We start from the raw sequence: 27766 nt of genomic DNA on the forward strand, positions 1-27766 counted from the left end.
TGCATGCAGTCGCAATGTAGTGCTACAGGTTTTGTAGGGGTTAAAACAGGTGTCCAGGAAGTGAAATATCACCTGTGACCTGCTTTTCAATAGCCCCTGAAAAGCAAACCACCACATATTACTTTTCAGAGGAGTGGCAATGACTGCCATAGTGTAAACAAGGCCTTATAAACAAGTCAACAGTTTTGTCCCCCACAAGTTCTTTTTAAAGGTTACTGTGACACCCCAATCCCAAAATGTATAGGTTCAGAAGCTCTGCATTTCTAGATGACCAAGAATACACTCCTTATAGGGTAAACATGTTAAGGGCACAGCCAAGGCCTGATTGTCAAGATTTCACTTAGATCTGATAAAGATTAAGCTAATCCCAAAAAAGTTCTGGGCTACAACCCTCCAATTTTCATGCCACATAGCAGTATAGAATTTCCCATAAGGCCATTGTATAGAGACTGTTACCTACCTCCACAATACTGCGCAGATCCAGGACATACATCCTCTCAGTGTCTATGATTTCTAGCACCACGCGTTCCACATAAGTCAGTTTGCTGGAAATCCCACTAACTTTGGTCCCGAATGGAGACAGAGACCTAGAACCATGGCTTCGTCGGTTAACATTATTGTTGCCATTTACAGTGTAGGAATTTTTTAATCCACTTTGCATGTCCCGGAAAGTGGTGTGCAGGTTGTCCCCAGACACTAGCTCCATGGCCAGACCAGTTGGAGTGTTACCCAACAGCTCCTCCTCTGCTGGTCTGATATTGTCATAGAGATCGCGCCCCTCACGAAGGGATCCAGAAGATGCTGTAGAGATGAGGCTTACAGGTCGATCCGAATCATAAAAGTCTGTAGAGAGGGAGGCAGAGCTGGAGAACTTTTCATTGCTGCTGGAAGAGCCCGCGGACAGCCTGGGGGATTCTGGGGAAAAGACAGACAGGAATTTAAGTTAAATTAAAGCACTTCGTTGAATTTAAATCTTGATTTCAGATAGTGACATTGTATTGTCCAGAAAAGTTAAAATTCCAGTAAAGGACACAAGGAAGCCATTTAAACAGGAGATTAAAAGCAACAGGAAAATAAAAACAGAACCAATTTACTTTATCTTAGCGCAGTCATTTTTTCCTAAGATTAAATGTAAAAGTTCTACATATAAATTCTATCATCCTTGTCTCTCTGGGACTTATCTATGTGGCCTGCTCTGTATCACAGTAAAACCTTCCACCCTATCCATCCTGAGGAGCACCAGCTGTTTCCTATACAAAGATCACAAAGCAAAAGAATCAGCAATTCTCAAATGTTTGTTTCACCTGAAAATTTGCACACAGATGGGTCTGATCTGAGGGATTCCAGGTGATTGCGTTTCAAAAATTGAACAATTCTTAATTGATTAGACAGATCTGAATTCTTATATTCAGGTAAAATTAAAAACCTTGAAGTTATGTTAATTGCCTGTTTCAAATCCATTCACTCACCCTTAATCATTGTCACCGTCGACTGATGGCTTGATCTACAATATACAGAATTTGGCTGGTAAAATGGCACAATCGTTCAACAAGCCATCATCCAAGCAGCATGAGTCAGAGCCAACCCAGGACTCCTCCTGTTGCCAGTGCAGAGACTAATAAATACCAAGTAGGATGTTCTGTTTCTAGTCCCCAGGCACCTCTGTGTAGGAAAGGAGTAAAAATGACCTTGGTCATACCTGCCCCTAAAGAAAAGGTATTACCATGAGAAACACCCATTGGAGATTTGACAATAGGGACTAGAGGACATGTGACACTTCTTCCCACTAATTATGTGTTCACTCTGCCTTGTGATGCTAATAAGGATGGAATACACATGGAGAAGAATTTCCCTCAAGTATTTGTTTTAGGATTTCATCCAGTCCTCAACACTGCCTTCTCTTCCTTGTTGCCCGTACTGGAAGAAAGGGCATATTTATGGGCTAAAGCCAATCAGATACTCTGTAGGTTTTACTAGGAATAGCTCCAAGCAACAATCTTGTTAAATAAATGATGTTGGTCAGATATTCTCAAACAGGGTTCCTCCAGAGTTGGTTGGAGGTTCCTTGAGCTGTGGCTGATTGACCTCCTCATGTGCTACTTGGCATAACCAGCAACCTGAAAATTATGTTTTTGTGGTCTTTAAAGCGGAGTTCCGGCCACAAAATCGACAATCAATTTTGTGGCCATCCGCTTGCTTTTCTTCACCTGAAAAGGAAATGGATAGTTAGGTTTTTCTTTTTTTTTTACTTACCTTGTAATTGTAGAAAGAAATACTCACCTTTCTTCCACTTCCTCCCTCGGCGGCAGCGGCCCGCGCCGTCACTTGCGGTTTGCAATGATTCCTGGGAGCTGAACGTCATCGCTCCCAGGAATCAATGCGACGGCACCGGCCCCGCTCGTCACTTCCGGTGCGACGCCGCATTCTCTTGCTAAACAGCTTCTGGGCATGCCCAGAAGCTGTGGAGGAATGCGGCGCCGCACCGGAAGTGACGAGAGTGGCCGGTGCAGGCGCATTCTGGGAGAAGAAGACACGGAAGAGGACGCAGAAGAGGATCAGGCTGGCTTCAGATGCCCACAACAGAGATGGCAACGCTGGAGAAGAAATTTTAAAAGTAAGTATTTCATCTTGCAGGTAAGTGCGAACCGGGACAGATCAGAGACTAGCCATTGTGGAATGTACTCGCCCTGACTGTCCCGGGGGTATGTAAATTAAAATTTTTTTTTTGTGGCCGGAACTCCGCTTTAAGGAGGGCATTCTTCCGACTGACCACCATTGTAAAGCCTCGTACACACGCAACGAATTTCCACCGACCGCTCGTCCGTCCTTTGTCCAGAGTGGTGTCTGTTGGTTGGAATGTGCTCTAGACTGCACATAAATTTTCCCGCATGACAGAATTCTACTTCAGAAGTGATGTCATGTGTTGGATTGCTTTGTATGTGTTCTTTCATCTCTGAGCATGCCTAGTCTTGCTCATAAGATTTTTCCCCATCGAAATATGTACTGACTGCACGAAAATCGGACGTGTTTTGACGGAGGACAAAAATTTTATAGCCTGCACACCAGGATTTTTTCGGCCGAAAAGTCGGAGTCGGTTGTCGAGAGCACCATACTAACAAGCCGAAAATCGGCAGATCGGTCGGACGAAAATTCCCGGCCGAATTTCCACTCGTGTTTACGGGCCTTTAGGGTCCTTTCACATGGGCGTTCCGTATGTCCGTTTTTCCTCCCATCCGTTTGCGGATGAAAAACTGACATAATGCATGTCTATGGGATTGCGGATATTAGCGGATGACCATCCGCTGACATCTGTTTTGCGTCCATTCCGTTCAGTTCTGTTTTTTGAGACGGAAGAAAACTCTTTTTCTTCCGTTTAAAAAACTGAACGGACGCAAAAATGGATGTCAGCGGATAGCATCCACTAACGTCCACAATGCCATAGACATGCTTTATGTCCGTTTTCCATCCGTAAACGGATGGAAGAAAAACGGACATACGGAACGAACCCTATAAAAAAAGTCTACCGTGTCCGTTTAAAAAAAAAAAAAGTGCCTGAGCGGGAAAAAAAAAAAAAATGGACCCTTAGAGGCATTCTTCCCACTGACCACCAATATAAGGGGCATTCTTCCCACTGACCACCAATGTAAGAAGCATTCTTCTCACTGACCCCTGAGTAACTTTTTTTTTTTTTTTTAAAGTTCCAAGACCTGAAAACTATTTTACAGACAGTCACTTGTGCAATGATTAAGAACATTAGTGCTTCTGAATATCCACTTTTTCAAGGAATATATACACTTTAAGCATAAAATAGGAGATATATAGAAAGAATATGACTTTTACCAAACATTCTCTTGTTGGGAATCAATCACTTATTAAAAAACACACAGACCTGGATGATTCACCTGCAGAGAATGTTTGCTGAAAGTCAGATTTACTGGTGAGCCATACATGTTAGGTGCGGTTATGTGCAAGGCTCTATGAACACCACAAATTCAATAGTGCAAAATCCACAGTCCTCCTCAGGTGTGAGCAAGAGAGGGTGGCTACGTACCAGCCTACTGTGGGACCAGGAAGAAGAAATGTAGCCACCCTCTAAGAAAAAGTCCAACCACAGCAGAAAAAAATATGGAGACCTGGAGGAGACAGAGCAGTGGAAGGGTTTTTTTTAGTCAATATGCACATACTTGAATAGATTTGTGTTTTAAACCAGAGTTTAGTGTCACTTTAACCCTGAGCTGCCTGCCATTACATTTATTAACCAAAAAAAAACCCTCCTGTGTGCAGCTCTCTGAAGTAGTTTTAAGCCCCGTACACACGCAACGATTATCGGCCGACCGATCGTCCATCTTTTATCCAGAGTTGTGTTTTGTTCGTTGGAATGTGCCTAGACTGCACACGAATTTTCTCGCCTGACAAAATTCTACTTCAGAAGTGATGTCATGTGTTGGTTTTCTTTGTGTTCTTTCTTCTCTGAGCATGCCCGGTCTTGCTCATAAGATTTTTCCCTGTCGAAATCTGTACTGACTGCACGAAAATCGGCCTTGTTTTGACGGCGGACAAAAATTTTATAGCCTGCACACCAGATTTTTTTCAGCCGAAAAGTCGGAGTCGGTTGTCAGAAGCATCATACTAACAAGCCGAAAATCGGCAGATCGGTCGTCGGACGAAAATTCCCGGCCGAATTTCGACGCGTGTGCACGAGGCTTTATTTGGTCATTGAGGGGTTGACTGCTCTGACTTCAAGGCTCCTAGGTAGGACTTTTAAAAATGTTAAATTGCTAACCGGTTCACTTTAAGAAGGCAATGCATTTGCCAAATATGAACCAACTTAAATAGTTTAGGGATCAATTTGCCAATAATTAAGACACTATGGGAATCCTACATATGCCATTCAACTGGGCGGCCAGGTCTTTACATGAATGTGTGGGAAATAAATGGCTTGCGTATTTTAAAGCGACTGAGGAATTTACTTACGGCCTTTTCAAATGACTTCAAAGATCAAATCATATATGGCCTGCATTCCTAAAGGAAAAGTCCACCCCACCCCCACACACCTAGCCTTTAAGACTGGATTTAGGCTAAACCGAGAAAAAAAAACACACAGTAGCCGGATATTGGGCTACGTATACTGTATAACCAACATCTTCAACTGTTAGGGTAACAGCCTAACCAAAGTGTTAAAAAAGAGGGTTTTCCATATAAGGAAGCAAGTGCCTGAAACCTGTCGCCTCTCTTGGGAAAACGCAAAGAAATAATTAAGACTTTGTAGTAAAATGAATGGGTTACACATGAACTGTATATGCTAATTACCATTCAATGAAATCTTTTGTTGCTGTATTAGCCCAGGGCAATGAGAGGTGTCATCTTCTGGAAAGAGATGGGACACTGTCCTTCCTGCCAGGAAATGACAGCCAGTCTGATGAAAAGTGTAGATGTCAGCCGACAGCTAGAGTAATGCCTCGTACACACGCAACGATTATCGGCCGACCAATCGGCCGTCTTTTGTCCAGTGTTGTTGTGTTGGTTGAAATGTGCTCTAGACTGCGCACAAATTTTCTCGGCCAACAAAAATCTACTTCAGAAGTGATGTCATGTTCTGGTTTACTTTCCGTGTGTTTTTTCTTCTCTGAGCATGCCCAGTCTTGCTCATCAGATTTTTGTCTGCTGAAAAATGGGGCACTAAGCCTGGCAGTATAGATTAAGACAGTGGTGTGGGGTTCAGTAACTGAAGGGGAAGGTGTTCATCTCTATTCAGACAAAATTCAAATCGTCATGTACAGCTTTGGCTAAAGCCTCGTACACACGCAACGATTGTTGGCTGACCGATCGTCCGACTTTTGTCCAGAGTGGTGTTTTGTTGGTTGGAATGTGCCTAGACTGCACACGAATTTTCTCGGCCAACAAAAATCTACTTCAGAAGTGATGTCATGTGCTGGTTTACTTTCCGTGTGTTTTTTCTTCTCTGAGCATGCCCAGTCTTGCTCATCAGATTTTTGTCTGCTGAAATCTGTACTGACTGACGGAAAATCGGCCGTTATGTTGACGGCCAACAAAAATTTTATAGCCTGCACACCAGATTTTTTTCGGCCGAAAAGTTGGAGTCGGTTGTCGAAAGCATCATACTAACAAGCCGAAAATCGGCCGATCGGACGTTGGCCGAAAATTCACGGCCAACTATCGATGCGTGTGTACACATAACACATTTCCCTAGAGGCAGACTGAGACCCAGAACAAATTCTGGTGCCATACAATCAATGAGATTTCATGCAAAAGGTGGGGAAATTGATGAAGATTTCAGGAACAAGCAGGCACCATCAGGATATACAGAATAATCAGTGAGTTTAGAAATCTGGGAGCTGCTACTGCGGTCTTGTTTTTTTAAAGATTAAGATCCAGGGCTGCCATTCATATATCCGCTTCAAAAGCCAGTCACTGGCCTGGAACACATTTATCCATATTATGGCCAGCAAGACAACCGGGCAACTAAGTCCCCGTTCACACTAAGGCGACCTGTGAGGCGACCCGGTCGCCTCACAGGTCGCCGTAGGTCACCTTCCATAGGGAAGCTGCGGACCCATTCTAATAGGAGCGACACAAGTCGCTCCGACTTAGAAAAAGGGTCCGGAGCTTCTTTGGGGCGACCCGGAGACGACCGCCATAGACTTATTGAAGTGTTATGAAGTCCGTGGCGGCCGCTCCGAGGTCGCGGCGAGCTGCTCGCACCGCGACCTCGGAGGTCGCCCCCCCAAGTCGGATCGCGGCAATGTTAACGGGGCCTAAAAGTTTTAAAAGGAAGTAAAATGTATCAATCAGCAATACTTTCTTCTTCGTTTTGGATGAAGTAAGGAAGGTTTACAACCGCTGTCAGGATTTATATCTATTTGGCTCTCTGTTCGAGAGATCTCCTCCCACCTGCTGCTTTGAGGACAAGGTTACCATATAAAATAAGAGGAAAACTCCCTACCATAGCCCATGACAGCAGCAAAACCCGCCAGAAGTTATAAACCTTCCCCAACTTTTCACAACTAAAATAACAGTTGTGGCTTTAGGTTCACTTTAAGCAACAGTGGTCCAAAAAAATTCTAATGACAGGTTTCCTTGAATCTAATTGGCTACATGGCAACTGGGATTTATCCATCCATAAAGAATTATAATAAACACATGACGGGACCCCATAACTAAATAATTACAGGGTCTGCTTGTGCTCCCACACCAGCTGCCTCTCCTAGAGCTGTCATAACTCATTTCTACTCCCTCTTACATCTCTAATGAGGGATGTAAACAACCGTGCCATGAGATTTCCACTGCTATTTTCTTTTTAAACAATAGGAATGCTGTAGGCAATGTCATTTTTTAATTATATATGTTACAGTTCACATAGGCATGACATAGGGATATTATCAAATCTGGCTATTTTCAGCTGGGTTGGATGACCACCATCTTCATATGGTGCCTGCAACTGTTTCTATGGTCAATTGGGTAGGTAAGCCATCAGCCGCTTCCCATGCTTCACCTATCTCTGAACCTAGCTCTGTAAGTGGCCACAGTGTACAGGTTTATGAAGCAATCTGAAGACAGTTTTACTGGATGGTACCAGATTATGCCTCAGTGGACACCTTTAAAGTAAAACTGAGCTGGTCAGAAACATTTCTAAAGTAAAGAAGATTACGGGTGTCTACAAACACCTGCACTGGACTTTAAATTGATCACTATGTCCTTGCAAAACCTACTTTGAGTCTAAAGCCCCGTACACACGCGTCGATAATTGGCCGTGAATTTTCGGCCAGTGTCCGATCGGCCGATTTTCGGCTTGTTAGTGTGATGCTTCCGACAACCGACTCCGACTTTTCGGCCGAAAAAAATCTGGTGTGCAGGCTATAAAATTTTTGTTGGCCGTCAACACAACGGCCGATTTTCCGTCAGTCAGTACAGATTTCGGCAGACAAAAATCTGATGAGCAAGACTGGGCATGCTCAGAGAAGAAAAAACACACGGAAAGTAAACCAGCACATGACATCACTCCTGAAGTAGATTTTTGTTGGCCGAGAAAATTCGTGTGCAGTCTAGGCACATTCCAACCAACAAAACACCACTCTGGACAAAAGTCGGACGATCGGTCAGCCAACAATCGTTGCGTGTGTACGAGGCTTTAGCCAAAGCTGTACATGACGATTTGAATTTTGTCTGAATAGAGATGAACACCTTCCCCTTCAGTTACTGAACCCCACACCACTGTCTTAATCTATACTGCCAGGCTTAGTGCCCCATTTAGGTCCCACACCGCCGTCATTTCTATGTGGGGGGGAATCGCTAATGCAGTATTAAAATGGCCCCTAAGACTTACCTCCACATTCTCTTAGATCCTGAGAGGACCCCACCACTAAATGGGTCACACAGACTGGGATGCTGACACCCAAAGAAGGGCACATGCATGGAATAATCAGAAAGAGAAGACTTGGAGGTCTTTAAACTTTTGGCATTTAACAGTCAGCAGTCCATCGGAAAGGTTGTGACTGCACTGTCTGAGCCACTAGATGGAGAATCAATAAATTGGTTTATTAAATATCGTTAAAAATAATGAACAGCAAGCATACAAAATGTATATTTAAGTCTATAAATGTCACATAAAATATTACTAAGGGATGTGTATTCACTGAAAACATAATGTGGTTCTCCTTTAATGGAAATTCTCTTAACAGTAATTACAGCCCTAGTTGCAATATGTTTTGACTTGAAACAGATGGTTAACAGTAACAACAGATCTGCTTCGTCGACTACGCACACAGATCTTGTTCCTGCAAACCCACCATTCCCCACTCTGATCATTTCCCTGCACTGTATTGGTATATTGATCTTCTCTAGCTTACAGCTTAAAGAGAACCTGTGCAGCAATCAAGGCCGAACAAAAAAGAATCAATAGGATTAACAACGCTGGAGACCTGGAAAGGATTATTTCCTTCATTTAGTTTTTATTGAAGTTTTAATAAGGTATGGATATATATGGTAGTTCATTGTGGAACCTCAAAATCAACATAGAGAGACATAAAAAAAGCCAAAAAAACATAGATAAACTTTCAATAAATTGCTATGCGCTATCCACCTATCGCTGGGCATTAAACAATTCTATCTTGCTTAACTGGTCGGATTATCAAGTGGATAGTCCTAGACATCAGCCGATGCCTTTTATCTGGATTAGGAGGTGAAAGTAAAATAAAAAAAGCAAACAAAAATTAAACCGAAAACAACTAAAACAAAAGGAAACTATCTGCATTATCTTTTGTGTAAAATTTCACTATTCCAGTAATTTCAGAGCCGTATAAATTCTTAGTGTTATAATTCTGATAGTTTGAAAATAGAGTCCCAGAATCTTCACTTCATTTGGAAAGGTTTCAAGCCTTGGTTTTTGATTGCTAGGAATTTCTCACAGCAGTAATGGGAATTAACCCTTCCAATAACTTCTGATATATTTAGTGCGTTGGAGGACTTTCACGCGGAGGTGATAGTCAACCTTGCTGCAATAAGAATAGGAGACACTATAGTTTTGTATTGCATAGGGAAGGAATCTATCTTCCAACCTAATAAGGCTAGGTGTGGCATCGGGGTACTCAAAATTCCGGTGACTTGTGAAATAAGAAGAAACTGAATTCCAAAAACTCTTGCGGGATTTGCAAGTCCACCATATTTGCGTTAGGCTATACACGCCAGCATAGGGGTGATGCATCAGAATGCCATTTAGATAATGTACATGGTGCGAGATAGCTTCTATAAAGGGTTTTTAAAGCGTTATCCCAGTGGTTTACGCAATGTGAAACGCTTAGGTTATTAGCTAACACATGTTGCCACTCCCTTAGGGAGAAGGATCTGGTCAGATCCCTTTCCCAGCTAAGCATCTGTGGGGATTATGCAAAAGGTTCTGAGTTTTGGAGATTATCGTAGAACCAAGAGGTGCCCCCTTTACTTCTGATTTAAGTATTTTGGTATCTATGTCAATGCTCGAGGAGGGATGTGTGTGGTGAAAGTTGCGTATCCGAAGGTAGGAATAGTCAAGATTGCTCTCAGTTTGCTCTGTTAGGTCTTTGTAGGTGGTGAGTCCTCTTCTCAGCCATTGTGAGACTTAACAAGGGTAAAAGATGCTCAGAAGTTCCCAAAGGAGTGTCTAAGGTTACACATGGGTGTTTAAGGTTAGTATGATTTAGGAGAAATTTCCACGCCTGCACAGAAGCTACTATAGAGTGGAGAGGAATATTGGAGCTAGCAACGGAAATAGCACCTGCCATCAACAATGATATTAGGTGGTGATTCTGGATCATAGCTTGTTCTATGTTCACCTATTGTTTATCTAAAGGCATAAACCAGGCTTTGATTTGATCTAGTAAGGCGGAATAGTATTATTGCGAAGCATTGGTAGTCCCGCGCCGCCTCTAGATTTATGCCTACCTAGAATAGTGTACGCTATGCAAGGCTTTTTTCCTTGCCATATAAAAATGGCGCAAAAAAAGCTTCTAGAAAACTTGTATGAGGACTGCGAAAATAATTCAACAGTTTGGGTAGGGTTAGCATTTTTAAAGCGGCTGCTCTCCCCATCCAAGGAAGCATTAATTACCCTATGTGGGAGAAATCTTTTACAGTTAGTTTCAATAGAGCCCCATAATTAGCCTCGTAAGTCTGTCTTGAAGGGTAGATGGGATAGGATTATTTCAAGTTTTGAAAAAATGCAACTTGAACAAATGTTTACAATTTGTTCTGATATATTGAAATTTTGATAGCCCCATGACTGTTAGAAATTCATAGATCGGTATCACCAGAGCTCAGAAGGGCTGCATCTACAGAGACAAGACTGCCTGTGTAAAGCCCTGTGTGTGCTTTCATAAAGGGCCACCACACATCCCCCCTCCCTCTACTAGGCCGCTTCTCCCTCATGTCCTACAGCGTGAGCTCCCATCTACCAATCTCTTGCTGCTAGCACGCTTACCCTTTTCATTACATCACCCCCAGCAGCTGGCAAGACATCCAGGTGACGTCATTCCCTGGCAATCTGAGGGTTTTCATTCTTCTCTCCTTCTTAAACAGACAAAAAACTGCGTACAGCATCACTGACCATCCGCAGTCACTGGTCCATTAACCACTGAACGTCGTACATCCCAAAGGTGTTCTATCTGGTTGAGGTCAGGACTCTGTGCAGGCCAGTTAAGTTCCTCCACCCCAAACTCGTTCATCCATGTCTTTATGGACCTTGTTTGTGCTGTGGTGCACAGTCATGTTGGAACAGGAAGGGGCCATCCCCAAACTTTTCCACAAAGTTGGGAGCATGAAATTTTCCAAAATGTCTTTGTATGCTGACGCCTTAACTCACTGGAATGAAGGGCCCAAGCCCAACCCCTGAAGAACAACCCCACACCAAAATCCCCCCTCCACCTGATTTGTACCAGTACACAAAGCAAGGTCCATAAAGACATGGGTGAGCGAGTTTGGGGTGGAGAAATTTGACTGGCCTGCAGAGTCCTGACCCAATAGAACACCTTTGGGATGAATTAGAGCGGAGACTGCAAGCCAGGCCTTCTCGTCCACATCAGTGCCTGACCTCACAAATGCACTTCTGGAAGAATGGTCAAACATTGCCATGGACACACTCCTAAACCTTGTGGACAGCCTTCCCAGAAGAGTTGAAGCTGTTATAGCTACAAAGGGTGGGCAACTCCATATTGAACACTATGGACTAAGACTGGGATACCATTAAAGTTCATGTAACGTGTAAAGCAAGGCATCCCAAATACTTTTGGTAATATAGTGTATATATTGAATTCCTCCAAGCAAACTAAAGTAGATCTTCTCATGTACCAGGTACTTGCACACAATGTGCTACATTTGCTCTCTACTGGTCTGAACAGGGGCTACAGAAAAACTGGTGAACCCATCCAGCTTCGTTGTATAGCTTATTGCCCATACAGTGAGACCACGAAAGAGTTCCTATTTCTGCCTAGGGTATATTTACTCCTAATTTTTCACTCTCCATGACATAAAAATTAAAAATCCAGCAGAAAATGTGAGACCTTCTGTTAATGCATAGATGTGCAACTGCAAACGCAGGTATCTGCAGAGATCTCACCACCAACCGCCAGAGAGTTATAAAAAAATTTAAAAAAATAAAGACATTTAGGTATATCTATAGCCATTTTTTTTTTTTTTTTTTTTTTAAGATTGGGATAGAGTGGGAAAAGAATTGAACTTCTGTCAAGTTTTACTGCATTTGGATGTGGCTTTGGAAAGATTGCTTCACTTTCTGTCTGGTGAAAAATGTTGTCCCCAGGAGAGAATAGGAAATCTCAACAGCAAACCTTACACAGGTTAAGCAGCAACAGCATAGCAAAAACACTATTTTTAAAGGTAAAGGAGTTACACCACTTACAAATTTTCTTTATTCTGCCCCCTAGGGGACAAAGTGTATGTCTCATTTTGATAGGGGCAATGGTTCACGCTGCTCTGTAGGAGAAGGTTAACTAATTGGCTTGATTGAGAGGGCAGTTCCCTGGCACCAGGCAGACACAAAGCATGTGGCCTGAGTCACTAAAATACAGGCTTCCTCACAACACAGGGGGTCAGAGGTAGGTGTGCAGTCAAGACTAAACTGTACTATATTTTTGGCTTTTGGGAATCTTTAGCTGTGACTAGTGAGAATGAGGCCAGTGCACCTGACAAACACGCTCACAACAGAGGGGGCAGGAGCAGTGGAGTTCTGCTTGAGCTCCACAAAAGAACACCCACAAATCGGGCTTCCCGTAGGGGGAAGAGCTATCAGGCAATATTGGACATAAAGATGGGGGGAGAATCATTCAGAAATTCTTTACACAGGTAAAGAGAAGTATTCAGGCATGAATCCATGGACAAGAGGGGTAAGGTTTTAATTCGAATGAGACTCCTGCTTTATGGGGGAAAGGCTAAAGCCTCTGTCAGCTTTTAATTGTTGCCCATTTCCTTGATGCAGATTTTCCCTTACTTTCTGTCTGGTAAAACATTGTCCCCAGAACAAAGTGACAACAGAGCCCTGGATAGCAGGAGACCCTGAGAGGAGGGAGGTTCCAACCTTTTCCTCCAGTCTGTCCAAAATTAAAAAAAAAAACATTTTTGGTTATAGATACACTTTTAATTAACTTTCACCAGCTCCAGTTTGGGAATGGTAAATACAGGTCATAATAAGAGCAATGACTGTTCCATTAAAAGACAATTTAGAGCTTAAAGTAGTGTTTAATAAATTTCAGGTAGTGCTGAAGGTTGCTTTAGGGCCTCTTCACACCATTGTGTACTTTAAGCTAAAGCCCACATCTAAAAGGCCAAAGATTTAATCCACTCAAAGCTACTATTCCAGTTTTTGATGGAGGTAAATCCCTTGCTGTATTCCTTTATGTTCCAGGAAATTAGATTGCAAGAACTCTGCAATTAAGTTCCCTGCTTATCCTGCTACTGTGGCCATCACAAAGAATCTCATTCTGCTTGTCCAATTTGTCGTAAATGTTACAGTATGGAGAGTGCTACAGTAGAATTGAGAGGTCCAGTAGGAGGCATTTGTCAAAAACTGCAGAAAGCAAACCTCACCCCAAAATGCCAGGGAGACAAAATAAGAAAAATCAGTTTATTGCATGTGATCCTCGAATGGTACCACAACTAAAACTATAATAAATGCAAATATAATGGAAATGCCTTGACTTGGTGCATGAATATTTACATACCAGCACAGTAATGCTATATATAGTTAGGGGAGGCAATGTTGGTATCCAGTCTAGTTACTCATTAAATAAAGGATATGCTTATTTTTGAAAGGTGATTGACCTCAGTAAAAATAGATTATAAAATGGATTCAAATGAATGCTTTAATTTAGAGACAAGAGTGGGTATATGTGATCTGATGGAGCAGGAGTCTGCAGTTGTTTGTATGTTCTGCACGCAGCCTCATGCTGCGTAGTCCTATTTAGATTTGCTTGTGTCTTCATGATACAAAAAAGAACAGAGCAGGACTGTTCGGGGACACTCCAGCTGGTTAACTACAGACAAAAAAAGTGCCAGTACTTCCATTTCTTTAAAAAAAGTCTGATTTTCCCAAAAGCAGAGAAGTATGAAATCAAAAATGACCTGGCCATCCACCTCAAAAGTAGATAAGCTTAATGTGTTCTATTGCTTTCTCGCGTACACACAGACAACTGAACACTGATGGGCTATTAGGAAAGCCCTAAAAACGGTCATTCTATGCTAACAGATAATCACTTTATAGAAGATGGAGTAAAAGTGGACAACACAGCGGCATTCCCCAACGGTTCTATTTTAGGATGTCACTGGGGAAGAGGGACACAATTGTTTGATTTCATAATTGCCACTACTGGTGAGAAGCACTGAGAACTATGGCAGGGATATCTTACCAATAGACTCCCTAGACCAGTGATGGTGAACCCTGGCACCCCAGATGTTTTGGAACAACATTTCCCATGATGCTCATGCACTCTGCAGTGTAGTTGAGCATCATAGGAAATAATAGTTCCAAAACATCTGGGGTGCCAAGGTTCACCATCACTGCCCTAGACCCTAATGAGGTGCAGCATTCTTGCAACTATGCAAAACTGGAATCTCTGTTTTAGGTGGAGAGGTCAAAACTCAGGTATCGTTCACTTTATGGTATTCATGGTGATTAATGCAGAGTGTGGTCCAAAGTGATGTTTTTTTCTGCAGCCTTATGGAAAATTACTACGGAACTGTGTAAGGTTATTCAGCTTCATTTTGCAGCCTAAAATAATATATTTTAAATATCCAGCCATATGTGGCTTTCCTGTTACAGCAAGAATGTTATTTGGGCTGTAAAATCAAGACCTTACTAGACCTTGTATGTACTGCAGTTGTTCCGATTTCTTTTTATATACATCAGTGGTGGTCCAATGACAGGCTATAGAGGGGTTCAAGTGTAAAGGCTAGAGACATGCTGCAGGGGGTGGTCAAGGACTGGGCCATGCTGCAAAAGGTGGCCAGAGGCTGTGGGCATGCCGAGGGACATGGCCAGAGGCTGTGGGCATGCCAAGGGACACGGCCAGAGGCTGTGGGCATGCCGAGGGACACGGCCAGAGGCTGTGGGCATGCCGAGGGACACGTTCAGAGGCTGTGGGCATGCCGAGAGACACGTTCAGAGGCTGTGGGCATGCCGAGAGACACGTTCAGAGGCTGTGGGCATGCCGAGAGACACGTTCAGAGGCTGTGGGCATGCCGAGAGACACGGTCAGAGGCTGTGGGCATGCCGAGAGACACGGTCAGAGGCTGTGGGCATGCCGAGAGACACGGTCAGAGGCTGTGGGCATGCCGAGAGACACGGTCAGAGGCTGTGGGCATGCCGAGAGACACGGTCAGAGGCTGTGGGCATGCCGAGAGACACGGTCAGAGGCTGTGGGCATGCCGAGAGACACGGTCAGAGGCTGTGGACATGCCGAGAGACACGGTCAGAGGCTATGGGCATGCCGAGAGACACGGTCAGAGGCTGTGGGCATGCAGAGAGACATGGTCAGAGGCTGTGTGCATGCAGAGAGACAGGGTCAGAGGCTGTGGGCATGCCGAGAGACATGGTCAGAGACTAGGTGGCATGCTACGGGACATGGTCAGAGGCTGGGGGCATGGTGCGGGACATGGTCAGAGGCTGGGGGATGCTGGAAGAGAGGGTCAGAAGTCGGGAGCATGCAGCAGGTGGTGGTAAGAGCCCGGAAAAAAAAAATTCTTCTTTTGTCATGGTTGTAAATTTAAAATAGTGTAAATTAACGTAACTTAGAAAATTGGCGTAATTATGGCCATCTGCATATCCATATCAAACAGCTGCATTCCATGCTGCAGTTATACAGGTGTAAACTTTGCAATCAAGTTTCTATGTACCGTACGCCTACAATGTAAAGAATCAATGTATGTCTGGGTGTGTTCCAGGTCTTTTTAAATACACATTCACCAGAAGAATACACTAAAACTAGACACATGAAACAAGAGTAAGGCATACGGCAGTAACCATAATGTGTGTGAAAGAAGGCTGAGTACAAAGTGCACAGAAGGAGTAAACCTTTCCATTTTAAGTAATACGTTATCACATCTATTACTATGGGAGTGTGTGTTTGTAAAAGAATATAATCTATATTTGTCTCAAAACCTCATTGTCTTATCGGTTTTACTGTCCAGGGACCTTCATACAGCCTTCTGGGAAATGACGTGTGACAACTATGACAGATACTATTTTCAAAAACGCCAAAAAATGGATGCACCAAAAAGGAATGCGTCATGTGTTGCCTGAGAAAACATTTAGGAGATCGCGTCTTACCTTTTTCTCAGGATTTTTTGTTTTTCATTAATTTTTTTTTTCAAGTGAATGCAAATAACGAAGTAGATCACTCATGCCACCTCCTGCCATGTTGAGATCAGCCTGTACGCATTGTGGATAGTGCTTTAAGATAAATAAAATGAGCCAGTTTCTGGTAGGCACTTAGCTCATCTACTATTTCAGGATCCAATTGGTGGGGCTTATCAAATTGCCAATTCCCCCCATGTAATGGACTGGAAGAGGAGACAAATCAAGGTAATGAATCACGTAATGTAAAAAATAGCTAGCAGGTATTTTTGGTCAAAGAGACTGAATGCATCTCTTCTGCCATAAAACCCCCACCCTGCCTTTTCTTAGATCCTGCACCAAGTGTTCTTTTAGATCAGGGGTGCTCAACCTTTTGAAAAGCAAGTGCCACTTAAGTGATTTGGTAACTGGTCGCAGGCCACAATAAATGATGGGGTTTTACTGACCCCCAAAACGCAATTGTAAACAAGCCCAAACCACAAATGTTAACAAGCCCTTACTGGGCCCCCTATAAGGATGATTTCACACTGATGCACTGAAGTCTACCTGCACCACGTGTGCCAATTAGCTGACCTTTGCCATAAACTTCTATTGCATCTCACGGGTGTGGTGTACTTTCTGAGAGCTCATCAAAACGCCTGCATGGAATTTTTGTGTGCCTCCATAAAGCGCACCAAACTAGAAGTCTATGGCTCAATGCAGCGTGAAAGCAACTTAATAGGTGTTAATCCTTTTATAGGTGCTAATATGCCCATTGCAAAAGCGATTATGCCCAGTAAAGGTGTTTTTTTAATACACTGACCTTCTTTTCCTCTTGCAACTGCTGGCATCGCTCTTCAGGCTGCTAGAAAGGATTCGAGGCAGAGTGCACTTGGTATCACTGGATCTGGGACAGGAGCCGGAGCTATAGAAGAGGCTTATGCAGCTCCTGCTCCCACCACTGCCACCTGCTTCCTCTGCTGCTAGTACCACCTCTCTGCACTCTGATGCTCTGGAATAGCGGGTCGGCAAGCCCAGATTGCAATCAACGGGTTGCTGACCCCAGGCATGTGGCCCACAGGCTGAGCACCCCCGTTTTAGAAAACTAAATCTATGTCACTATTGGGAAGCAAAGATTGCCCTCCCTTACTCTCTGGCCTCCATTTAGTAACTAAACAGTCATTCAAGTCATATAAATGACACCAGGATTTTTGGGAGAAGTCTAAATAGTGCAGGACCGAAAAGTAGAAGACCACCTCTGGAAAACATTGTTTACCATTTATAGAAGAGCAGGGAATAGGATGGAGCTTAAGACAAACTTAACTTTAACCAGAAGTGAAAAGGTGCGGGATTCAAAGGACTCTTTGCTGGACATGCCACATGTGGCAGCACATTTTTCCGTAGTTTGCTTGCTTTATTTGCAGATTAAGTTTTGCCCCCCTTCCCATCCTCTATTATTGACCTAGGTGAATGACGTCAGTGCCTCCGGGGATATGTGATATTCCGGGAAGTGCTGGGAGCCCTGCATGTCACCCAATTTACTAACGAAGGAGGACAGTCCCAGTGGCACGTCATTGGGAGGCTGCACCAGAACCTGGAAGAGATGGCGCAGCCCCCTAAAGTTGTCACATGGGGAACATGGTGGTGCGGGGTCCAGCAGGCAGCTACAGAAAAGAAGAAGAAGATCTCAACAGGACAATACTGGATCCACTCTGTGGGTGGGGGGTAAACGCTGAACGCACCAGCAACAGGTAAGAGCTGGGGAGGCAAGAAAAAAATAAAAATGGGGGGGGGGGGGGGGGAGCTGTGAAGTGCATCTTTGGAACTTCACAGGTGTTCATATTTGCCATGGCATTTAACATAAGCAGTGCCGAGTTGCAGCTATTTAAAACATTTTCACAAAGCACACACCAATGGAGGGACAGACAGAAAGCATGTTATTGGCAGGTTTACCAGGTAAAAATAAAAGGAAAAAAGCCAGAAAGAAAACCAAAATAGAATAAAATAATGCAGCATGTATATGTAAGGACTGATGAGCTACATTATATGACATTTTTGTTTTTGGATTTACTTTACTTTAAAAGCGGAGTTCCACCCAAAAGTAGAAGCTCTGCTTATCTGACTCCTCCCCCCTCCGGAGGCACCTTTCGGGGGGGGGGGGCAGGTACCTTTTTTTGACAGGTAACTGCTGTCCCCATTTCCGGGAGATTGCACCAGGGCGCGATCACTCGGAAGTCCGGCCCCCTCTGCCGGGCCATTGCGCATGCGCAGTAGGGAACCGACAGTGAAGCTGCAAGGTAAGTGTCCTAATATTAAAATTCAGCAGCTACAGTATGTGTAATTCCATAACATCTTAAAGAAGTCATATTTTCCAGGCATACTGAAAGCCTTGCACATAAATTCCTAGCATAACTTGTATAAAGTCCAAGAAAACATAAATCCATAACCTGCGTCACAACAGATATACACTAAGCCAATCAAAGCACTATATACTGACAACACTGCCCTTTATCGATAAAGATTAACTTTAAAATTCACATTAAATTCTTCTATCTGCAGTAAACCTGCCCTCACTAAGACAACGAGAAGAAAGAACGTGGTGTCATAAAAATTATTTATTGAATACAGATATGTGAAGTATGTTTTCCATGCACCAGATCACATAGATATGGTATAACACATCAGATGCTGGTTTAGGGAACGACACCACTGTTTACCCCGAAACACGCTATTAACAAGACACCGCCTAATACGAATAAAAGCAGGGGCTGAAATTTTCAAAAACTCTTGGCCAATTATGGTGTCCTCATGCACTGATTTACATGTTTTTTGAGTAAACATCTCCTGACTTTGCAGAAATTAATACCATGCTATGAAAAAATCTAATGCCTCGTTTCCACTGAGTGGTACGGTACGGTTCGGTTCAGTACGGTACGGTTCGGAACGGTACACATTGCGTTTCCACTGCCAATAGTACCCTTTCATAATAGGCGTGGTGTAGCAGGAAAGCTGCGATAGACAACCAATCAAAGTTCTGCAGAGTGTAGCTCCACCCTGTTGGTACGGTACTAATGTGCTTGGTACCCCAACGAAAGGGTACCAAAAAGTGGTACAGTACGGTTCGGAATTAGGGTACCATTCATAATGGAAACGGCATAAATAGCGTACCGTACCGAACCAGAAAGCTCAGTGGAAACGACCCATAAAGGTGTCACAGTACATAGATATTAAGAAGTGTAGACGTTAGTACACAGTACAACCAATGGATGAGTTTGCATTCTGAGAAGCATGCCTATCCAAGTTCAGTGTAGACACCATCCCTAGATGCCCTTAAGCTGGCCATAGATGGTTTGAATCTTGGCCAGATCAGCAGGGATGGCCAAGATTCTAACCATCTATGGGCTGGCTGATTGTATCCATTATCCAACCAGCATTTCGAATTTCTAGCATGCTATTACAGCCAGCAGCTATAGCCGCTAGCAATATTCATTGTTTTCCACAGGTTGCAGGAAAGAAAAATCGCATCTTCTATAGCCTAATCCTGGTGAGAATTGCCTGTTGGTTGAAAACTTTCGACCCCAAAGACAGCGAAGGTGGTATCAGGAGGTCCATTATATTTATTTTTGTGGAAATCTCAGATTCCAGAGAAAAGTCATTCCTAATGTTGACATTTCTATATTCACATTTTTTTATTGAATAACCAAGATAACCTCCTTTTTTCACCCACAGCTTAGTGAAACTTTCCTTTACCTCAATGGCCAGGAAGTATTATTATCACACACCTTAAATTCTAGAATTCCTGTAAAGTTTCAGTATCTTACATATATAGACCTATAAAGCCCTACATACTCACATTGGAATTTGCTATGCAAGTGCTCTACAATCACCCTTTTCTGCACTTTTCAGCTTATGCCTTGATATAAAGCACAACCACACAGTTGTGTACATGGATGATGCTTAAAGTGGTTCTAAAGGTTTTGTACCTTAATGCATTTTTCTTTGGCAAAGGATCACCTACAGCCCCCTCAGGGCCGTCTTTAACACAGGGCAATAGGGGCAGCTGCCCTGGGTCCAGTCATTGTTGTGGGGCCCAAAGCAGCTGCCCCTTGAGCCCGCACTGCCTGCAAATAGTTAATAAGTGGTTTTGGGAGGGCCAGGAAAATATTTGCACTGTGCCCAAGAGCAGCAGCGCTCTCCGCTCTCACAGGGCAGACTGATAGCAGCGGGGGCCATTGGCTCCTGCTGCCATCAAATCCTGCGACAGGGGATTGGGGCCGAGCCATGCTGTTTGTATCTACAGACACAGGCAGTGTAGCTTGGGCATGAGTGCCCCCATAGGAAGTGGCTTACTCTGGGGGCACACGCTGAAGAGGAGGAGCCAGGAACACCTGCAGGGGACCCCAGAAGGATTGGGAATGCTCTGTGCAGCCCCATTGCACAGAGCAGGTAAGTTTAACATGTTTATTACTAGAAAAAAACAAAAACAAAAAAAAAAAGTGGTTTACAATCACTAACACCAGTATGTGTGAGAATACCCACCATACACAGCTAAAGCCAAGTACAACCCTGGTCGAATAAACAGACCCATGTGAATTAAATGTACAGTAAACCCTCCTCCATCGCGGGGGTTATGTTCCTGACGTACCCGCGATAAGTGAAAATCCGCAAAATAGAAATACCCGATTTAAATACACCCTAGGCATGTTTTTATAACTTTTAAAAGCATTTTAAAGGTCTTTGAACACACTTTTAAAAGAATAGAAACACATTTAAAGCGGTTGTAAACCCTATAAAAAAATAAATAAAAAAAAAAAACCTGCAAGACAAAAAGGCATAATGAGCTAGTATGCATCGCATACTAGCCCATTATGTGTAACTTACCTTAAAACGAAGCCCCGACACGGACCCCCGGACATCGATGCGGGCGCTGCCATGATCCCTCGTCGTCTCTTCCGGGTTCGGCGGATCCGGCGCGCTGATTGGCCGGAAGAGACGGCTCCGGCGCGCTGATTGGCCGGAGCCGCGATGACGTCACTCCCGCGCATGCGCGCGGGAGTGATTTTTCCGGCAAGCTCCCGGCAACTTAATTGAAGGTCCCCCCAGACCTTCAGAGCGCTCGCGCGAGTGGCTGCATGCACTGTAAATATCTCCTAAACTGTGCCGGTTTAGGAGATATTATTTGTACCTACAGGTAAGCCTTATTATAGGCTTACCTGTAGGTAAAAGTGAAAAAAGCGGGATACTACCGCTTTAAACACAAAAGATATTGAGAAAGAGGGCAAGAGGAAAACACAAAAATATTTAATACAATAATATTAATAGGTCTTACAGGAAAAAAAAATGCGAAATACCAGGACCGCGAAAACTGAACCGCGATATAAGGGGGGTTTACTGTATACAAAATCCCCTGTTGAAAGCAAAAACAAAAGAAATCTTTAAAAGTAACACTGAACATATAAGCTGCAGTTCACACTTGTATGATCAGTCGCCCTATGCTCAAAACAGTACATGAGCTTTTTTTTTTGTATATTCAGGCATTTTTGGCCCTACAGACTTCCATGGGTGCACCTGTAAATCGCACGATACCTGCATCTTTTAGCTCAATTCCTCTCCTCCTAAAAACTGCTATCTTCCCTTGCCCAGCCCAGGAAACCAATGTCTAGAACCTGATATACGACGTGCAAAAACACTTGCACAAAACTTGTGAAATGCTTTGAAATCACTAGGATTACGTTCTGCTCAGGTGTGAATGCAGACTAAAGCTGGCCATAAATGGATAGAACGTCAAGTGAAAATTCTTTGGAAAAGTCTTGGGAAAATTCATACAAAAATGCTCAGAACATTCTCATGTCTTTCAATCTTGTCTTTGACGTTTCAATCGTTCAAACAATTCTTACTTTTAACACTTGATTTTGGAATGAGCGTACTTTACCGAACGAAAACCACATAAAAATGTTGGAAATTTGCTTGTCCCAGAATTTTTTTTTCCCTGCTCCTTCAAAATTTTTAATCTCTATGGTCAAAAACGAACAATCGATTTGACCCACTAATTATTAGAAAAACATTAGTTGCCTAAGAATTTTTAATTGACATTCTACCCATCAATGGGCATCTTTAGCATTTCACCCAAGTCATTTCTCCAAACAAATATTTCAGCTCCAGGATGGCAACAAGCAAATAATACATTAAAACCTCCAACTAGAGTGCATTATGAAAATAACAAATGTTTGAAAAAAAAAAATCAAAAAGGGATATAAAAAAAAAAAACACAGAAACATCATAATATAAGGATGATGTCCAAATAAATTCACATACCAAATAGGCGAGATATCCTGCGGTTTAACCCTTCGAATCGGCCCCTTTCATCAAACATTTTGTATCAGTTGGAGCCTGTGCTCCTTCTCCAGACCAGCGTAGTGTCTTCTCTACATGAGATATGTGTGCAGGGAGAGGTGTGGACAGACTGACATCATTCTATCACGTTCAGTCTCCCAAGCCGCCCTTCTCTTTCTCCGCCTCTAGACAGGAAACTAGACGTCAAGAGACGCACTTTCCTCCCACCCACCAAAATCACACAGAAAGGTGTTTCCAGGTATATCAGATGTCTCTTTAGAATACAAGTTCAAACCCTCAACTCGGCACACGCGGCTCACCTGACTTGGAGAATTTCATTAAAATTGGTGGATTTAAATAGTAATGTATAGCACAGGTAGGACGCTTACCAGATTTTTGTTAGAAAAGATCTCATGCGTTCCTGCTAGGTACATCACATCACATTTTAGGAACCTCCAAAATTGTTTCCCAAAAAAAAAAAAAGTAAAACAAAAAGAAAGACACAAGTCAAAATTTATTTATAAGAAAACCACTAATAAAAGCAAAAGATAGTGGTTTCATCAAAACGTAGGATCCATGGTAAAGCAGGGTACACACTAGTAGAAAATCTGCCGAAAATTCCTGTCCGAGGTAAAATCGTACGATTTTCGGCTTGTGTGTACACAACTTTCAGCAGCCGATGCCAACATTTTCAACGAAAAAAAACGAAGGGACAAACACCAAAATTTTTTTAGTCCGTCCCCAGACGACCGATTTTTGTTTAATGTGTATGCAGTACGTCCATGAAAAATCGGATACAAAAGGCCGCGCATGATCTGAAGTTGCTGACAACCCAGAAGTCTAGGAACAAATGTGCCAAAAAAAAGAAAAATCGGACGAGAAATTTCGTGAACATTTATGCACTGTCGACTAAAAACGGTAATGAACGCTGAGAAGACAGAGAAAAATCTGAGGATATTTCGTCGGATTTTCGTCAAGTGTGTACGGCCCTTAAGGAGGGTGAAACTCAATGCAGATCTTGATGAACCACATTTACCAAGGCAGTCCAAAAATTAGCAAGACAACTGCACACTGATTGTGGTCAATACTTTGATAAGTGCTTGTTCAGGTCAAATACCAATTGGGAAAGTCAGCATTCATATATTTACCAAAAGATGTGCATGATAAAAGAGAACACTCACATCTGCATCCAAAGTCATCTACCTGCAGGCAAGTACTAAGCTGCCAGATCTAATATAGCAGTGGGGTAGCAGTGCATTTTTTAAAAAGTTCAGTCCACCCTAAACTGATATTTCAATTACTAATTAATAGATGTTGAAGGAGTAAACCACCTGACAGCTTGCTTGATCCATCTCTTGGACTCTGTTGGTGAGATCTCTGCTACTTTGTGTTCCTGGGTAAGCACACATTTGAGACGTTCCTGCTCTCCAAATTGTTGGATTGATATCTGTATTTTATGAGACTGATTAAGGATGAGCTGACAGTGGAACTAAACAGCTCCTGGATTACCTCCCCCTACTGCTCTTCCACACTGATTTTTTATTAACCACTTGCCGACCGCAGCACGACTATCTACGTCGGCGGTCAGCCCCTCACAGGCAAACTAACGTAGGGCTATGTTGCTTGCTTGTGAGGGTCTAGGGAGCGAGCGCGCGCCGCCGGAGGCGTGGTCACGGACCCCCCCGCGCGTGTGACCAGCGGACCCGATGTCCGCCGGCCACTCGGCGATCGGCGGGGGAGAGGGAGAATGTCAGGCAGCTTGTGTAAACAAGCCACCTGTCATTCTCCTCGCTGTAAAGACACTGATCACATGGATCTACTATGTAGATCCATTGATCAGTGTCCTTACAGCTCAAGCCACAGCCAATCACAGTAGAAAGCACGCCCCTAGGGACACACACAGCCCCTCCCTCCCAAATAAAGTTAACCCCTTCACTACCAGTGTATTTTTACAGTAACAGTGCATATATATAGCACTGATTACTGTAGAAATGTCACTGGTAACCCCAAAAGTGTCAAAAATGTCAGTCAAGGGTCCGATCTGTCCGCCGCAATGTCGCAGTACCGCAAAAAAAAAAAAAAAAAAAAATCGCAGATCGCCGCCATTACGCGTTAAAAAAAAAAAACAACAAAAATAACAAAAATCTTTCCCTTTGTTAGTAAACGCGATAACTTTTGCGCAAACCAATCAAAATACGCTTTTTGCGATTTTTTTTACCAAACATAGGTAGCATAAAACAAATTGGCCGAAAATGTTAAAAAATTTTGATTTTTACATTTTTTTTTGGGGGAATTTCATATAAAAAAATGTGAAAAATATTGCTATTTTTGCAAAATTGATGCTCTTTTTTTGTTTATAGCGCGTGATCAAAAAATCGCACAGGTGATCAAATACCACCAAAAGAAAGCTCTGTTTGTGGGAAAAAAAGGACGCCAAATTCGTTTAGGTACAGCGTCGCACGACCGCGCAATTGTCCGTTAAAGTCACGCAGTGCCGAATTGCAAAATACCCCCTGGTCGGAATGGGGGTAAAATCTTCCGGGGCTTAAGTGGTTTAAAAACCCGCGGGTGCACAGATGTGCTGCTGGTCTCCCTTTAAGGCATTTCCGCTAATGCACACAAATGCTGCCAGCTTCTGTTGGATGGGCACTATAGTGCCACGGTCTAGGGATGCGGCTTCATATATGGTAGATAACACACCCTCTGATATACTGAACCAACTGTTGGGTTGTGTGTGCTAATGATAATATGGAGGAGTTCCCCAGGGAATGAACCCCAAGATCCTACCAAGGGGACCGTGGTAGGAATGATGGCCATCACCACCTGCTTTACCCCGCACTAGAATACCACAACCATGTGCACTACAGAGCGCTTACAGGGCAGCACCATTCCCTTGAATGGGTCACATTAGACAGGGGGTATAATTCCTTATGTGGGCAACGGCATGCAGTTGGGGAGCAGTAAAAATACAGCTCAATCATGGTTATAGGTAGGCAGTATGGAGCCCCATGATTTCTAACAGCAGCCCTGCTTGCTGCACCAAAAACGAAATGGTAAAAATTGGAATACATTTTCTTAGCATTTGTGTAAGACGTCATTAACACCTGCACTGGTCTCTGAAGAGCAATCAGCATTCAAATCACTCTTTTAGAGAGCATTTGACAGGTGGGGAGGAGGAGATGTATCGCCACCTCACTGCCTGCTTTAACCCATTGAACCCTGCACTAGTGTGTATTGCAGGGGGAATAATTCCTGCAGTGACATATTATGTACACCCCCAGCCCTGACACTAAAGGGAGAGCAGTTGGAATGGGAGGTAAATATGCAGCTTAACTGTGGGTTTTTACTGCCCCTCAACCATGAGTGTTTATGGACCCTAAGAGGGAGGGGGAGGGACAAAATAAGAAATAGTTGATTGTGAGCTTAGTTCTGCCTAAAACACATATACACCAGCCAGAACACCCAACACTCCCAGATGGGGGAAGAAGAGAGTCAAATGATGGCAGGCGGATCGCACTGTTAGGAGTAGCCAAGACACATAAGTCAGAGCTGACTCAGGCCACTATGTTACACCTAGATCTTTTTTGGGTGGACAGGCTCTTTGATATTCTACAAGCCTCCATGGGAGATTTACTAAAACTGGTGCAGATATGCATAGTAACCAATTCAGCTTCCAGGGTTTATTGTCAAAGCTTAATTGAACAAGCTGAAGTAGGAAGCTGATTGGGTACTTTGCACAGCTGCACCACATTATGTTTGTTCCAGTTTTAGTAAATCTCCCCCTCTGTATATGCATTCTTCCTTTTTGATTTCGTAGGTTCCTATAGACAGTATACATAATATTTACCCCCTAATCTACATGCAGGGCTTCGGATGCATGGATTCCAATAGTTTTTTTTTTTTTAAGTGCCTGATTAAAGCCAGAGGCTCTAATAGGCTTCAAAAAAGGGTAGGCTTGGATTGCAGAGCCAAGCGAATAGCGAATATTTGCTATTATCACACTGGATCTCCTCCCAGCCAGTCAGGAAAAGGGTCGTGAGACCCCTTTCCTGATTGGCTGAAAAGAGAAGCGATTTTACTGGCCATTGGCCAGGAAGAGGGAGAAGACGCATGGCCGGAGGAGGTAAGAATGCTGGCTGTCCGGTCGTCCCACGGGGGGTGGGGGGTGTATTTGCCTGCCAGCCGTCTGTCCTACTGGGGGGGTGGATTGTGAAATGTACTCAGCCGGATGCATGGATGGGGGGGCTGCGCCCCAATGAACGGGCCGCCACTGCTTCTATGCATTAAGATAGAAAAAAACCTTCTGTGTGAAGCTGCTCCCTCATACTTATCTGAGCCCGTCTTTATCCAGCGATGTTGCAGGAGTGTCTCAGCTGTGAGACAGCAGCACGGTACGATTGGCTCCTACTGCTGACAATCAAGTTCATTCAGCCAATCAGGAGAGAGGGGGCGGGGCCGGGTCATAGCTCCATGTCTGAATGGACACAGGGAGTTGTGACTCAGCTCAGGTGCCCCCATAGCAAGCTGCAACAGGAGGGAGGGGCAAGGAGAGCCGAATAGGGACCAGAGAAGAGGAGGATTGGGGCTGCTCTGTGCAAAACCAACTGTACAGTCACTTTAAATGATTTAGTAAACTGGTCACGGGTGCAGGAGGGAGAGGAGGAGAAGCTGGCTTACAGTGGTTGCCGGAGGAAAATGCTGCCCCCACCGCCCCTCCAGTCCAAGCGTAAAACAGAATGTGACAGGGAGGCCGCATGGGCCTCTGACTCTATACCCGTGGCTGGGGTGTGTGGTAAAAACCTGTCTCAACTATGGGGTTTTACCACCCCCCAAACCCCAAATGTAAGCAAACCCTTCCTGTCCTGAGCCTCCTTTACGACCCCTATCACACGGGGCGGAATCCACTTGCTCAGCAGGAGATCTATCCTCTGATCCCCGCTGAGCAGAGCGGGCAGATGACAGGCCTGTGTCCTCTTTGCATATGCAGAGCGAGCACAGACACAGCCCATTCTGCTCTATGGGTCCTACAATCTGATCTGCCCAGACGGAGGAGAATGGAATGGAATTTTTTTTTTTTTCTTCAGCAGATCAAATTGGAGG

The 27766-nt window shown here is 43.7% G+C and overlaps 1 protein-coding gene across 1 annotated transcript in view; it reads right to left on the minus strand.

The window, feature by feature from the left end:
• PLEKHG3 (pleckstrin homology and RhoGEF domain containing G3) overlaps window positions 1-27766 on the minus strand; it is a 343950-nt gene that overhangs the window by 65929 nt on the left and 250255 nt on the right. Inside the window, exon 3 of the mRNA XM_082242593.1 lies at window positions 461-915. Within this exon, the coding sequence (XP_082098719.1) occupies window positions 461-915 (455 nt within the window). The remainder of the gene's footprint in view (window positions 1-460; window positions 916-27766) is intronic.

The sequence above is a fragment of the Pelophylax lessonae genome (genome assembly GCF_965119305.1).
Source record: "Pelophylax lessonae genome assembly, chromosome: 13".
Taxonomy (NCBI): domain Eukaryota; kingdom Metazoa; phylum Chordata; class Amphibia; order Anura; family Ranidae; genus Pelophylax; species Pelophylax lessonae.